Here is a 15,907-nt window from a genome sequence, read left to right as displayed (position 1 = left end):
GCTTTAGATGGTGATTCAGGATTGGGCTCCTATTGCTCTATTGCTCTTCATGTTTCCACAAAGATCTCACCAGCACCCCTTCTAAATCCGCGAACTTTACATACCAGCCGCATAATTGTCTCCGGGCGCTTCTGAAATTGACTATGCCAATCACATGCTGGGAGGACAGGCTGCTAAGAGGGGATTTTGGAAATCGTGTAAGTGCCAAAGTGGAGGGATGAAAAGAGGGGGGCCATGCTAGACCCACCCACAACTAATATCCCGGAAGGAGAATAGGGTGGGGCGGGACTATTACTTATTCAGTAGGAGCCAAACCACTGGCGCTGGAAGCAGAGGGGCGGCAGGTGCTGCTGCACCTTCCTCGCCCCCGATGACCTTGAACGTTTTCAGCAAGAATTTGGGTGATAATGATGGGTCGAAGGCTAAGTGTAATTAAATCATAGAATAGCTTAACTGTCTTTTGTAAAAGCTGTGGTCCATGTTCGAATACGTCTGAAAAGTGTGGGATTTCATAAGAGGAAAATAAGGCAAATGCCTTTTAAACTTTAAAGTTGCAAAAATAGTTGCTTTCTAAAGTTTGTAAACGTTCAAAGTATATCACCAACATAGGAATGACAAATGGGACAGATTGCCCCTCACTGTTATAATGTAACAGTAATCCTGTTTTAAATTGAGGCCTTTTTGAGGCCTGTATGCCACAAGCCTGGACCCACAAAACCAATAAGCTACTGTATTTTAAACAGAAATCAAACTCTGATTAGAAGTATGCTGCTGATGTTCCAGTGTAGACTAAGTGCAATTTATATGCAGTATATCAAACTTTATGTAGCCTATGTCAAGCAGCGTCCCAAAAAACATTATTAAACAACGACAACTGTTGGAAGACTTGCATCAAGTTCACTTAAATGGGTTTTATCATCTGCTGGACTGGCCTATTTAGTACGACAGGGATTCTGCCCTATGATTTTAGTATGTGGAGGCCACGAGTCAGAGCCTCCACTTTCAACATTGTTCCAGTAGCACTGAGCCTAACAGAGTATGGTTGGCCGTGTACCAAGTGTAATGGTCACTTGGCCACCTGAGCATGTCAGAGAACTCTTATTTAAACTTCAGCCTTTACCCACAGCTCAGGTATGGATGCCATTAAAAGAATCACAACTAAATCATCTAGAAACTACATTTCGGCCTGCAAGCTACATTTTATATCCTCTAGAGCCACTGTTGTGGGTGCCTAGGTGGTAAAGCAGTATACAGCGCATTGACACAATTCATCTCTCAAGTTCCCAAGGCACCAGCCACACCACCATTCTTAAAAATAATGGGACCTATGGCAGGGCATGCGAAAGCGACCTCATGTAATAAAACATGGACCTGCATGTTGTGCCAGTGTAGGATGGAATTATAAGGTTAGCACCCAGTACATTACCAGTGTTTCTGCCACCCTCAATATGAGATCTGATGAACAAAAGAACATTGCAGCCTATTTTGAACTCGAATATTTGCTGATAACTTTGGATCCCAAGATCAGAATCGCTGTGTTACAATCATTTAGCATTTGTCTCATGTTGCTCAACACTTCCTGATGACCCTTCGGACAACTGCATCTTGTCTTCCTAGGGAGGTATATAAGCCTACATATAACTGACATACCAGTTGAGCAAGGCATTACTGGTCCTGGAACTGGCCTATGAGTGACTTTATGTAGCCATCCAAAAGAACAAGATGTATGTGTGTCCCACCTTCTACTGGTCTACCAAGGACAGACAGAACACTGCTATGTTTTCCCCTAATGACTTGAAAGCATGGAGCCGCTGAGTGGTCCAGCCAAGATTTCAGCCACGCTAGACAAGTGCATGAGGTTCCAGGTCAAAAGATCCTTGTAGATCCAGCTGAATTTTCAAGATTAATGGTCTGATTCAGATATTGGCGGACAAGTTACTCAGTCACAAAGGTGATGGATATCCCTTCCGCCAAAATCTAAATCCTATTATGTCCTATGGGATTTAAATTTCAGCGGATAGGCTATCCCTCACCGTTGTGATGAAGTAACCCGTCCACCAATATCTAAATCAGGCCCTAAGTTGTGGTCATATTCATAACATGTAAATTGGCAAAAGACCGTTTGACAAATTAATGTTGTCATAATTGATACACTTTCAATAGCCTGGATTAAATTGCTATTAGCACCTGCATTCTAAAAGGTTTTCTGCAACAGAAATCAAACATTTTTACATTGTGCATAAAGAAATAATCATCATGTTTTCCACAGCCATTAATAGTATGTTATAATGAATATAGCACTTTTCTTTTTTCGATGAATGTTAACAATATTAACTTATATAGTTGATCACTACCGTCACTTTCAAACCATACTGCAAATGACAAAAGGATCCTTTGTGCAAACATCCATTAACGCTAATCCACCTTCTGTGTGTAAACTCATCTATAGTTTAAAACCTAAAAATCAGCATGTACAACACGCGTTTATCCTTCCAAATTGTTTAGAAAGCTACATCCATGTTATGGGGACGGCGCCCCTGCAGCCCCTAATTGCATTGATTCAAAGTCTAGAATGTCTTCAAAATGTTACTCCTGTTGAATTTAATATCCATTTTACTATCCATTCTGTTATAGAGAAGCGAAGAGGAATATATATATATATATTGACAAAGATGTAGCTGTTTATTGGTGCATACAAGCACTTATACAACCAGGTCCAACTTCCTCCCACCTTCATAGAACCTAGAACTTTATATAAACAAAGACAAACAAACAATAAGATACAGGATGACTGCACGCGCAATCACGGCAAATACAATTATAACTTATATTTATAACTTACCACACATTCGTTTATACACGTGGTCTCTTCTGAGTTCAGTTTTATTTCTGAAGGTCACATTTCTGTGTTCTTTTCACATGCTATATTCCTTATCATCATAATTCGGGCACTACGTGTGAAAAAAATTAGTAGAGGCAACGATCCTGAAAGGCATAAGGTCTCTGGATATGTTTTTTCAAAATCACATATCAGCAGTTTTTGACTGGACAGATCACAATATCGGATTACATGTATCAACTTCCTAAAGGCTTTGGGCAGTGTCTTTCTTAAGTGTCCCTCTAGTCAGGTCATGTCTCCCAATATAAGCGCCCTCTTTCTGATCCTGGACATCATCATGTGAACAACAAAAGGCTGAGGGAGAATATTGGAGGAAAAATGTATATGAAAGATAGACAGTCAGAGAGACGGCTTAATCCACAATCCCGATTCCTCTTCCTGCATTCCTAAAACATGTGGCGTGTTTCCACGCAGCAGGATTGATCGGATCTGTCTAAAGAATGTGCATATTGGTTACTCAGAGGGATAACTGAGTTCAATGGTGGAACCTTCAGCGCCGAACTTAGTAAAGGTCTTTCTGCAACTGTGCAATTTGCACGGATTGCTTTTTTGCTCGAAGGTTGTTTAATTAACTAATGGACTTACCTAGATATACTCAAGTATAGTTTATTCACCTTTCTATGAAATGTGTTAAGTTAATTAGGCCCTCTCCTTTTTTAGTTACTTTTTATAGGCCTATATTACATCATTTGTGGTTATTATTCTTTATACTTCAATCTAAAACCACTGTCTTTAGAGCAACCACTAATATTTAGTCAAGGAATTGGAATGTTGTTTATTAGTGAGTAAAGCCTTTTCCTGAGCTTGTGATTTAAGGAACGATTGTGTGTTTGGAGAATTATTGTAAAATGTAAGCACCACAGCTTTGTTGTGTTTCAGAGTAGACTCTATTATTTGACTACCTTGTTTCTTTAAAGGAGACATGATAAACATGTCAGACATCTCACAAATAATTGGTTCAGGCCTCTCCTAATGTCTTCCTCTTCCACTCTCTGCAGAAGACACACAACCTGAGCCTACCCGAGTGGGCCACGCCGCAGGTCCTGGCCACCCTGGAAGAGATCTCCACCTTTGAAGTCATGTCCCATGTGGGCTTCCATAAGCTGAATGAAAAGGCCCGCCTGACTGGAGGTAAGGAACGGTTTGTCTAGTTTGATCCTCAATGTGAAGAGTAAGAGGGGGTGATGGACCTCACAACCAACATCTGGAGATGTGGAAAGGGATTTAGGTAGTGACCCCTCCTGCATACAAGGGTGATAACGCACTGAGGGAACTGACTCTCAGCAAAGGACAGTTCTCGCGCATAGCACAATAGGATGGGCTGCGAACACCGGTCTTAAACACAAAGAGATAAACAGTAGAGAAGAAGAAGTCAGTGCATGCAAAGGTAAGATAAAACTGGCAAGATGGACCCTCAGCACAAAGAGGTCTAAGGGGTCTCCATGTGTGCAAACCCTGAACAAACAAAAGATAAAACTGATCTGATAGGAGGGTTTCTCAGCACGCAAAGACCAAGAGGTGGATGAGGATGGGAACAGATGTGTACACCAACACTGTTTCAATGTCTGACTCATTAACATATATTATATTCTCTCTGCTCTTACCACTCTCACAGACTCAATGCCTCTCTGACTTGGAAACAATTTAGATGGTCTCTCAGGCACAGGCCGTAAGGACCAGTCTGACTAAAAGGTAAACTGTAAATACCTCTTTTGTTAGGAATCCATATAGCTAGTGCCTCTCTCACTCAGTCACAGTCTAAAGGGCCTCATGTGCTCAGACTGTAACAACCCAGCAGCCTCTAAGACTGTGAGAACATTTGGTCTCATAGACAATCTCTAAGGGTCTTCATTTTATAGACACCATCTTTAAGTTTTTGTTTTTTTACAAAGGCCTCAGGGATAGATTGTAAGAGCTCTTTTCCACAGACAGACTGAGAGGGCCCCTCTGCTTGGACAGCTGACTGCAGGAGCTCTTCCTCTCAGACACAGACCATAAGGTACTCTCTGCTGCAGAAGGAAAAAGGTATTCCCCTGTGCAAAACTTAACCGCACTGTTATTCAATCACATAAGCAGCATAAATCATATAATACATAAATCAACTTACATACAGTACCACAACAATAAAAGGCTCACAACTCTGTTACAAAAATATACAACACCCTTTATTAGTATTCAAAATTAATATCAGTGGCATCATAATACCTTATTTTCAACCCAACCTCTTAAACCGTCCCACCCCCCCCCCCATATATCCACAAAATAAATACTATGAATTTAGAGGTAAAAAACAGCAAATTCAGGAGACAGACACAACAAATAATACTTTTGTATGTGTATCACTGACCAGCCTAATTGTTGAGCACGTTGTTAGATGAAGCCTTTTTCTGTCTTCAACAACGTGCTGCAAAACAGATTCAGTGTAATCTTTATGCCAACACGTGTTTCGGTGGTTTATAATGATAGTCACCACCTTCTTTAGGACACAAGAATATGATTCTCCTGGTCACAGTCAAAATTTTCTGTTAAGAAAAAATAACATAAGTCAAACAATATTCCCATTCTAAAACGTCCAAATTTGTACTTTTAACCTCACATGATACTAACAGACTAAAAATTCCCTCGCCCATACTGTAGCTGTACTGTAATAATTCACACAAGCACCCATCGCCTTCACTTACATCCATCCATCACTGACTCAACAATTACCCCACTCTGCTCAAATCATCCTAAAATATATTTTAAAAAATAACTCTCCCAGGACTATGTTAAATCCTGTTCCAACCCTGGGGTATTCTCCTTTAAGTCAGAGAATTAATTTGTTCATCATACCCTCCATTCATATGTGACCTTTTTGCAATATTGATAACAACATATCATACAAACATATCAATTCCATCCCTTTCTTTAATAACTTATATCCTAGAGTTTCTATTTAAAATAAAACTGACTCCTACATAACAAGGGTGGTAGTTAATTCTCATAATCATTACCCTATTCATATTTATGCTAACAAAACAAAATCCCTAATTACCTCGCATATCTTTTAGTCTCCGCAACTATCCAATTTGTGTCAACCACTCCAGTGACAGGCCACTCACAGGTTTAGAATAGCTGGCCGTCGTAACACGTACCTAATGCATGACAAAAAGAGAGCAGCACTGCTATTTCATCACCATATACTAAATAACCCATTTATTCTACATAAGAGGACACACGTTTTTTTAAAACAAACGCTCAATCGAGCAACATGATACCGCCCTTTTATTTTAGCATGCTTACCGTTTGTCCAATAGCTCCTATGAGCAACCTCATCTAATAAAAAACCTTTCTATTTATAAACGTTGATATGACGGAGACAGCTGACTGTGATACACCTAGTCAAAATATATAAACTGAGCTCGTCTCGTGCTTTATCCCTATACACTTCCAACTTTCAGCAACCAAACCCCAAGCACAAAAGGGACATGTTGTTGACTTTATAACCTTACTCCTAACACTGCTACAGTCTCTTTAACTTAACCGCGGACACTGATCAGTCAGGCCAAACCTGGGCTATGTGGTGTTGGGGCCCTAGGCCCTCATGCTATGAAAAGATGTGATGCAGACACAGTGGTTATGTGCGGTTAACTGGCCACGGGCACGTGCGCCCGGCCCTTTTTATTGGCAGGGTCACCTGACAGATGACGCCTGTGCTGGATGGGTGTGGGGTGTGAGTGTAAGACCAGCCCTCAGCCGAGTGGCTGGTGAAACACTAGAACGTGTCCCACAGGACACTACATCCCTCCAAAACTTTATTGAGGAACAAAACAAAGTCCAACCTGTAAAAGAAAACACAATAACAAAAACACCACCATCAGTCTCTCGGCCTCAAAGGGGCAGGCCGCAGTATTGCAGTGGACCGGTGTTGCTGGGAGCATCCGGTCACCTCCGCACGAGTCCATAATTTAACCAGGTACGGCAGGGCACGAACACTGTGTGGATGGAGTCCGGACTCTGTGACAGTCAGATAATTGGTTTGGTGTCCACTCATGCACTGTGGGTCAGTCCTGTGGACACGTGTGGCGAGGCTGGTGAAACACTAGAACGTGTCCCGCAGGACACTTCAGGCTCCTTTCCCTCTCATACTTAAATACCGGCTTGTTCAATTACAGCCGGCCCGTATTAGCCAATAAACTGTTATGTTTGTCCCCTCTACGAGCCTCATTCAATAATATCATGGGCTCCTTCCACCAACCTATCGGCGGGATAGGTTGCTCAGATCAGCACGAACTACAATCTACAAAACGACCATAACATCGCTGCCATATTTAAATAGTTGCACAGCTAATACTCTTTACCGTCTCAACAATGTATATATATATATATCTATATACATATATATAATGCCACACACACCTTTTGATCAACACCAATAAGCTATTGCGTTTCTATCCACTGCGAGCCTCATATTCATTCAAGTATTAAATAATTGCACAACTAGTACTCTTTACCCTTTCAATAGTGAAAATATTTTTCAATTAGATTACCACACACTTTTTGAACAATACAATCTCTCTGCTGCAGCCTTAAGGCCTCTTTGAGTCTGACTATAAAGACTTCTGAGGCACAGTCTAACTGTCTTTTCAGACACAAATAGAAAGGGCCAGCTGGACACGGAGTGTAAAAGACTGTGCGGGTAAGACACAGACCCTTAGGCTTCAGACTGTGAGAAACTCAGCACAGACTGAAATTACCTCTTGGACACAGACCCTAAGGACCTGTCTGACTTAAAGGCAAACTATATGGGCATCTGTCGTGGCATCCAGAATGCTAGAGCCTTTCTGACTTAGACGCAGACTAAAGGGCCTCATAGAGACAGCATGTAAGGACCTCTTTGACACAGACCTCCCAACCTCAAAAATAGCCATGGATTCTTGGTCTGAGAGGCAGTCTTTTGGGGTCTCCCTACTATTGACAGTGACTGCAAAGGTTTCTTTGCTACAAAGTGCAAAGGCTTCAAAGTCACAGACTGTGATAACCTGTCTTCCTGGGATACAGACGGCAAGGGCTCTGCACTTCAGACCCTTACCACAGCCCTATGTAGGCACTATAGTCAATCAATCAATCAATCATTGAATTTATAAAGCGCTCTACGTACCCGTGAGAGTTTCAAGGCTCTTGGGGGCGGGGGTGCTGTTGTTACTGATCGAAGAGCCAGGCCTTGAGGAGTCTTCTGAAGGTGAGTAGGTCTTGGGTCTGTCGCAGGTTGGTAGGGAGGGTGTTCCAGGTTTTGGCGGCGAGGTATGAGAAGGATCTGCCGCCGGAGGTCTTTCGTTGCAAGTCTGTGGCTCACACATACTGTTGGAAGGTCTTTGACACAGACTGCAAAGACCTTTCAGATACACACTGTCCTGGCTTCTCTGACACCGATGGAAAAAGCCTCTTAGACGCAACCTGTGAGGACTCTCTGGCTTTGACACAGACTACAAAATCCTCCTGGGCATGCAGTGCAAACATTTTGTGGCCAAGGCATTGAGTATTAGGTCTCAGCCTTGGACACAAGCGGTGAGCAGCTCTTTGACTCAAACTGTGGTGGCCTCTCAAACAGAGACTGTTAGGCGTCTGTCTTGGACACAGGGCTGCATGTGCACAGGGTTTCTCATCCTTTCAGTCACAGTAACTCGGTTCTTCATACAATGCACCATAACCTTCACGCTTTCCCCCCAATTTATGCAGGGATCCTAGTGGACACTGTGCTCAGGAACTTCTCGGAGGTGGTGAGGAGATCGCTCCCACTCAAGATGATCATGTATTCTGCTGTAAGTATCCTTTTCCCTACTAAACCTTGCAAGGGTGGAATTTATGGGTTCCCCTTCCACTAAGGCTATCAGGGAGAAGGCTGGGTGCCAGCAAACACTGATGAGAGCCTGACCCATGAAACATCCTGGTTACATGTATTCATGTCCCCCACTAGTTTCTGTGCTATGTTATCGTGCATTATGATGTCAAGGTAGTATGCAAAATGTTCGTGTCATTTTAGATGTATTGAGTGATTTAAGAGTAAGGCAGTAAGCGCTGCTGTCGATTTACTTTCTATTGTGGGCTGCAGTGCAATATATTAGGAAATTGTGGCCAGGCTCAAAGGAGTAGGACTGATTCTAATGCCCACAACAAAGTTGCAGGAATCGTGAGAAGTTTATTGTAACACAGACACAGCTCCTTAAACTGCTTTCTCAACCTGACGCTTCCCTGGAATAAACTGTTGCGATCGTTAGAACAAAACATTCTATACTTCACAGTGACATCAAACATTCTATACTTCACTGTGACATCAAACATTCCATACTTCATTGTGACATCAAACATTCTGTACTTCACTGTGACATCAAAACATTCTATACTTCACAGTGACATCAAACATTCTATACTTCACTGTGACAACAAACATTCTTGGTTACATCACGCATCACTACATATGTACCCCCTTTCTTTTTTAACAAAAAACTAAATAAACTAAATAAATAAAACAATAAATAAATAAATACATTAATTAATTAACACTCTTTAATAAGTCTTTGTGGTTTTCTGAGCGTTCTTGTTCTTCTAAATGACTCACAATCACTTAGCGTGTCATCAACAGCCTTATAGCCGCCAACCTCACGACCACTCTATTTCCATTCTGGGCAGTAATCGCTGATCCCATTAATCTTGTTATTTTTAATAGAGATGGATCAAATCTACTAATGCATTTTCTTGATTGTTTTTTTTACTAATACCAGATCTCCAGCGTGATAACTTTTATCTTGAATACTTTTCTTTTGATCAGAATACTGCTTCATTTTTTCCTTTCTTTATTTTATCTCTTTCTGCAATATCATCATGCTCCTTTGGAGGCTTCAGAGCTAATTGTGGTAGTCATGTTTGTCTAGCTTGTCCAAATAACATCTTCTCTGAAGGGCATTTTCCTGTTGATCAATGAGGTGTATTCCTATGATCATGTAAAACTTGACACAAAGCTTGATTTGTGAAGATTTGTGACAGTTTTGCTCCCTGAATAACTATTTTAATGGTAGTCATTAACCTTTCCTCTATCCCATTCGCGTGTAGCCACAGTAGAGTAATTCTTCTGTGTAATACTCCCATGCACTGAAGTAATTTACAAAACTCACTACCACTGAAAGGTAGCAATGTATCTGTTTTCAATACATTAGGCATGCCTCTTGTGGAGAAAATGTCATCTAAAATGGGAAGTGTTGTAGGTATAGATGACACAATTTTACACTTGGAAATCGAGACTACACATCAGTTATAACAAACACATATTTTCCTGAATCTAAGGGTCGATAAAAATCAGATGCTAATTTGTACTGAACAGCATCCAGAAGTTTGGACGTATGTAATTGTTCAGCATTCCTTTCTCTTGTGGTACATCAACATAAATGACATGCTTTTACAATTTCTTCAACTTCCCTGTGAAGTCTTGAAAACCAAACTTCTTCACGCAAAAGATTTTTAGTTAATGATATTCCTCTATGACTTTCATGAGCCAAATACATTGCACATTTTTTGTGAAGCATGTGGGATAACTATTCTGTTGCCTCTCAAGAGACTACCAGATGAGCTTATGGTTAACTCACCCTGTACATTTTTAAATGCAGGTATATTGCTCCAGGTTGAACATTTGTGATGTTATTATTATTTATATGTTTCCATTTATTTGTAGCTATTTTCCTTGTCTTTTCAAGAGTGTTATCTTTCGCAGACTCGCATATTAATTCTTGTTCTGAAATTATTTCAAGAATTGCTGATTTAATTATGAAACATATGTATTGTTCAGCTTCATTTACTTGTTTCATCTCAGTTTCTGCTTTCACTTTGGTTTCATAAGGGGCGGTTCCTTTTCTAGGGCATTGGGGCATTGACCCACCTCCCAACCAGTGTGAGGTGTCAATGCATGATGATTTTATAATTTAAAAGTCTTGCTCGTGCCAACCGAAGGTGAATGATGTGCGCTGTGGTGGCGTTGTAACAAGGTGGAGAGGGAGGGCTAAACAGGGTGATTGGAATGAATGGCATCAGCTTTCCAGTGCGCATGTCTGGCTGGACAGATCTCTGATTCCGGCCAACTCGACATGTGCACTTCAGGACTCATACCAGGGCTCTATTAGGGAGTTTTGGAGAACTCCGCACAGCCCCCCGGTCTCCTTTGGAGCACTGGGCTCACCAGACTCAGTCAATCCTTGCTTTCCTCTCATGCAATTTTAAGAATAAAAAGCATGAGAGTAAAGCCTGGATTGGTTGGTCTCTCAAGTGGGCCGTGCTTTCAGGGGGCGAGGGGGAGGGATAATCAGAGACATGACCAATGGCTGTGTGGCTTCATTTTAAAGCCACACAGTCAATGGTTATGTTTCTGTATGGTGACGCAATGGTGCTGCTTTTTCCCTTCGTGCACAGGGCTAGTGACCGTATTGCGCGTGAGAGGAGTGGAAACTAGCAGTCGGAATAAGTCATGGTTGAAGGCCCACACTCAGAGCACGAGTCAGTACTCTCCAGGCTGTTGCTTCACTTGTTTGGGACTCTAAATGGTGGCTGGGGCAATGAGTGGGGGCTTTGATGGTAGAGTGTGCAATGCAATCTTCAGAAACTCTGCAAGTGCCATTTGGTGACCCTGTAGCACTCCCTTCGCTCCTTGTGTAATGCATGCAGGAAGCGCTTCGATGCCCAAATACTCAACATTTCACAGTTTTATATCTTCAGAGTGTTTGTACAGTGCTGTAGGTAAATATGTTTACAGAGAAGGCATTGGAGGAACAAACCATCAAGAGAGAATCTACATACTCACTAAGAAAGTCTTTAATTAAGAGTTGTACTACTGAAAATACAGGCTTGACACCAGTGACTGCACAACAACATGAAATGTTATGTTTTCTTCATTTGTGTCTTGTTCATCCAGCCCTGGTTTTATCCCAGTGGGACAGCGGGGTAAGTCAAGGGGCGTGGCGTCAGAGCCTTGGAGCTCCTAGGTAGGGGAGGTTAAGTAGTGTGATGATTAGGTAGAAGGTGTTTGATTTGACATGGCTCAGGATTTATGTGTGCTGCGTGACTCCAAAGGCTGCTAAACTAATGGAAATGTTTCTTATTTTATTTTAAGTTCTAATTTTCTCCTTTCTGGCCCTGCATTTACTGCAAAGGCTGTGATTAGGGCATATTGAAGGGTTTTGTTCAGCATCCGCTGAAGCAAAATTCTCTGGCACATTTACACTTCGGGCACATTATGGTGCCTTGAATGGCCTTTAATGGGGCATCATGTAACATGACAACTTTTTGATGTACTCCCATCCACTATAAGCTGCCTCTAGGAGATATTCACACCTGATTGTATCATATACATAGAAGGACGCTGGCATGAATAATGTGGGAAGATTCCTCCCGGTGCCGAAAATGGCAGCTTTACCCTGCACCACGTGGATACACAGTCTTTGCAGATGCCAATCCTGCACTGCAACAGAGTCCAAAACCAGGAGGTCAGAAGGCAAAAAGACAGGGGAGACACCCCAAAAAGCTGGCAGGTCTAACAACAGTCTTCGCAGATGCCAATCCTGCATTGCTTGTGGCTAGTTCAGAATATAATTTTCAAGAAGGCATTGACTTGTGCTCGTGAGGCAAGCATCCTAGTTATACATATATGCTGATGAATTCAAAAGCTATGTAAAGAGAAGAGAAAAACTGTACCCAATACGACTGCAACACCCAGGTACACCTCCTACGTACACTTTTTTATATTTTCCAATTTTACATTGAATACCCTCACAACTTCGATGACGTTTTCGCAACAACCCTATAACAAGCATTTGCAATGCAATGGGTTTCGCGTTTGCTCGCGTTAGAGTTATTAGCATTGTAAATTCCTAACTGGACTTTTCTTGCCATACAAACTGAAAATAAAAAATAAAACAACTGACATAAGCAAGCCAATCAAAGCGCCGCCATGAGCGTGGAGAGAGAGACAAAAGGAAAAAGAAGTTCGCTCGCAGTCAAAGTTATCAACAAAAGTGCAATTATGCATGTAACAGGGTCGATGGCCAAGGCGGTAACAAAACCGCCCTAATGAGTGACAAACGTAAAGCAGTTACCAATGAAAACAAAGAATTTTTGAAAGTCAAGCCTATGAACGAGTGATAGAGATGGGCATGCGGTGGGTGTGGTTAAAAGCCCAGACACATACCAACACGTCGTAAAAAGCAGCGCTTGCGCGCTTCTACGCTCAACCTATAAAGAGACAGATTTGTTCACATGAAAACAAGAGGCTGTCCAGGCGGCACACATTTGAAAAGAGCTTCCATAGGAAAGTTTTAAAGTTTAATAATCAGTAAGTAGGTGACCATGGGAAAATAAAATACAATTTTATACCAGCATACACGTGTATTTAGTCAGTAGATGTTGTTATCGTTATTACCAGATTTGCACTGGAAACTTGCGCAACAACAGCCATCTGCTTCCCTCCTTCTGAGGTGTGTAGGCCCGCGGTGCCTCAGGAGAGCCTTTGTCGTACACAGCAAGTACAAAGCCCGTAGGAGCACCGTTGAGCCGAGAGTACCCCGAATCGCCTGTCGTGCTCAAAGTTTGCATCCAGTGCGTCGGACCGGGTGAATATATGACTGATCCCTTCTGGCGACATGGTCACACTTAATGGTGCTTATTCAGAGTGAACATTCCATCAACCACCTGTACATAAAGGCCCATTCTACTGATTCTTTTGCTGAAATGCCCACACCTTCCCTTTCTAACATACCCCATTTTAATCCAAGTTCCAGTTAACTACAGCCTTTGCAGGCACGGATTGCAAGAGTTAAGCACACTGCAGCATACTCCGAAGACCCACGATTATTATCCCTTGAGAATAAAGGTACCACCCAATGTAAACAAACTCCACTTCTGGCTCTGCATATTCACCAGTCTAATTCCAGCATCCTGAGTTAGGGCAGAAATACACAAAGCAGCAGGACTGGGCACTGTTTATTGGGGCGGAACAGCTGGCATAGGAGGGTTTGTGGGGTTGCAAGTATGTTGGTGGGTATGGTATGCAGCCAAACAGCAGCTTGTCCACACCATGTTCCCAGGGTGTCTGCCTCAACTTGTCCCTATTGTCAGCTTGCTGGTCTGGCACTGGCCAGGGAAACATATTCTTTGCTCAGAGTGAAAGCGCTGTGATTGCTTCCATTCCATCACAGGTGTAGCAGAAAAAGACCAAGAGAACATGGGACTGATATAGTCCCCCCTCAGTCTATTATATGAGAGAAGGGGTTTCTAACGTGCCACAATAGAAGATGTGGGTAGATCTATGCCACTGGGCCCACATTAAAGTGTTAACGTCTGGGCGTACTCCTTGGCATATGTATGCAAATTGAAAACATAACCAATTATGTGCTGTAACTCAGTGGTGGACATGAGTGGGCGCGCTAACTGCACAAGCAGCTACCTACATAATTAGCATATGAAATCTCTTTATTGGTGTCATAACTAGCCTTTCGCAGTTGCTTTATTAACCTTCTTGCTTTCTCAAATGTGCTTTAAAATGCACCATTTGCTCATTCTTTTTTCAGGCTTTTTCCAGGGGGAGCCCCCCATCCCCCAAGTTCCCCTAATGGCGGCGGGCTCACTCGCTCACCATAGAGCACTTTTCCAGCACTTTTACGCCCTGTCACTGTTAAATGTCACCAGCCACCACTGAGTTTCAGTTGGATGTCTGGACTAATAATCCACTGGATTGTACTCCTTTCTTGGCCTGGGAACAACCTTAAAATTATAATCCATTAACCTCATATTCCACCTTTCAACTCGAGGTGGCATTTTTGCTTTAGGGTTCCAACAGTAGTCATCAATGCTTGATGGTCTGTGAATATTACAAAAGGTTTTTCATAAAAGAAATCATGGTAATGCTTACAAGCCCAAACCACAGCCAAGCTTTCTTTCTCAGGCTGTGAATACGTTTTCTCTACATCAGTCAAACTTTTACTAGCATGCAACACTACAAATCTCGGAGTTTCTCATCCAGGTTTGTGGTGTACCAAAATGGTGCCTAGTCCGACAGGACTAGCATCCACTATCAACTCTGTATGTAACTCTGGGTCAAAATGTTTCAGATTTGTGGCTGAAGCCATTTCATTTTTTATCCTCCTGAATGCACACTCGCAATTTCCATCTCAAGCGAATGTTCTTCCTTTCTTTGTTAACTCACAGAGAGGCCAGCTGACAGTGGCATACTCCTCAATGTAATGAGAACAGTAACTATCCTTCCCTAGAAACTAATGCAACCCTGATAAATTCAGACTAGTTATTGAATTTAAAGATTAATTTTTACAGGATCTGGCCTCATTCCTTTACTTGAAAATATGTGTCCGTAGAACGTCAGCTGTGGTTTGTCAAACTCACATTTTTCTGCATTTAATGATAGTCCAGCTTTCATAAGCTCTTGACATACCCCTTTTAAAGGCTGATGATGTTCATTATGTGTTTTTCCAAACACCAATATATCATCAGTATAATTCATTTGATTTTTTACTGGTCTAGTTACATTCATTATTATCTCTAGAAAATTATCTGGTCAAACAAATTCCAATATTCAGGGCCTGATTTTGAGTTTGGTGCATGGGTTACTCCATCACAAACATGACGGATATTCCTTCCGCCATATTACGATTTCTATTGGCTAGAATGGGATTGTAATACCCCAAATGGGATATCCGTCACATGTTGTGACAGAGTAACTCCCTCTGCCAAACTCTAAATCAGGCCTTTAATCTTTTATAATGATACAGTCCTGGGTGCGTAGAAAATGTCATTATATATCTTGACTATTCATCAATTTCTAATTGATGTTATCCGTTGCAGAGATCTAATTTGGAACCTACTGTTGCTCCATTCAAATGAAATTGCAATCATACCATTCAAATGTGGTTCTGGGTATCCTTCCCTCTCAGTTGCTGTTTTTGGCATTCTCATATCTACACAAATCTTGATTTTGTC

General features: G+C 41.8%; 1 protein-coding gene across 1 annotated transcript in view; it reads left to right on the top strand.

Annotated features, from left to right (window-relative positions):
• The window catches only part of LOC138246366 (testicular acid phosphatase homolog), an 82,325-nt gene that overhangs the window by 40,307 nt on the left and 26,111 nt on the right, over positions 1-15,907 (top strand). Inside the window, exons 7-8 of the mRNA XM_069200912.1 lie at positions 3,898-4,030; positions 8,618-8,700. Coding sequence (XP_069057013.1) covers positions 3,898-4,030; positions 8,618-8,700 — 216 coding nt within the window. The remainder of the gene's footprint in view (positions 1-3,897; positions 4,031-8,617; positions 8,701-15,907) is intronic.

Source organism: Pleurodeles waltl, chromosome 7, assembly GCF_031143425.1.
Source record: "Pleurodeles waltl isolate 20211129_DDA chromosome 7, aPleWal1.hap1.20221129, whole genome shotgun sequence".
Taxonomy (NCBI): Eukaryota; Metazoa; Chordata; class Amphibia; order Caudata; family Salamandridae; genus Pleurodeles; species Pleurodeles waltl.
Note: the sequence above shows the minus strand (reverse complement) of the source record. Positions and strands in the feature narration are given on the sequence as shown.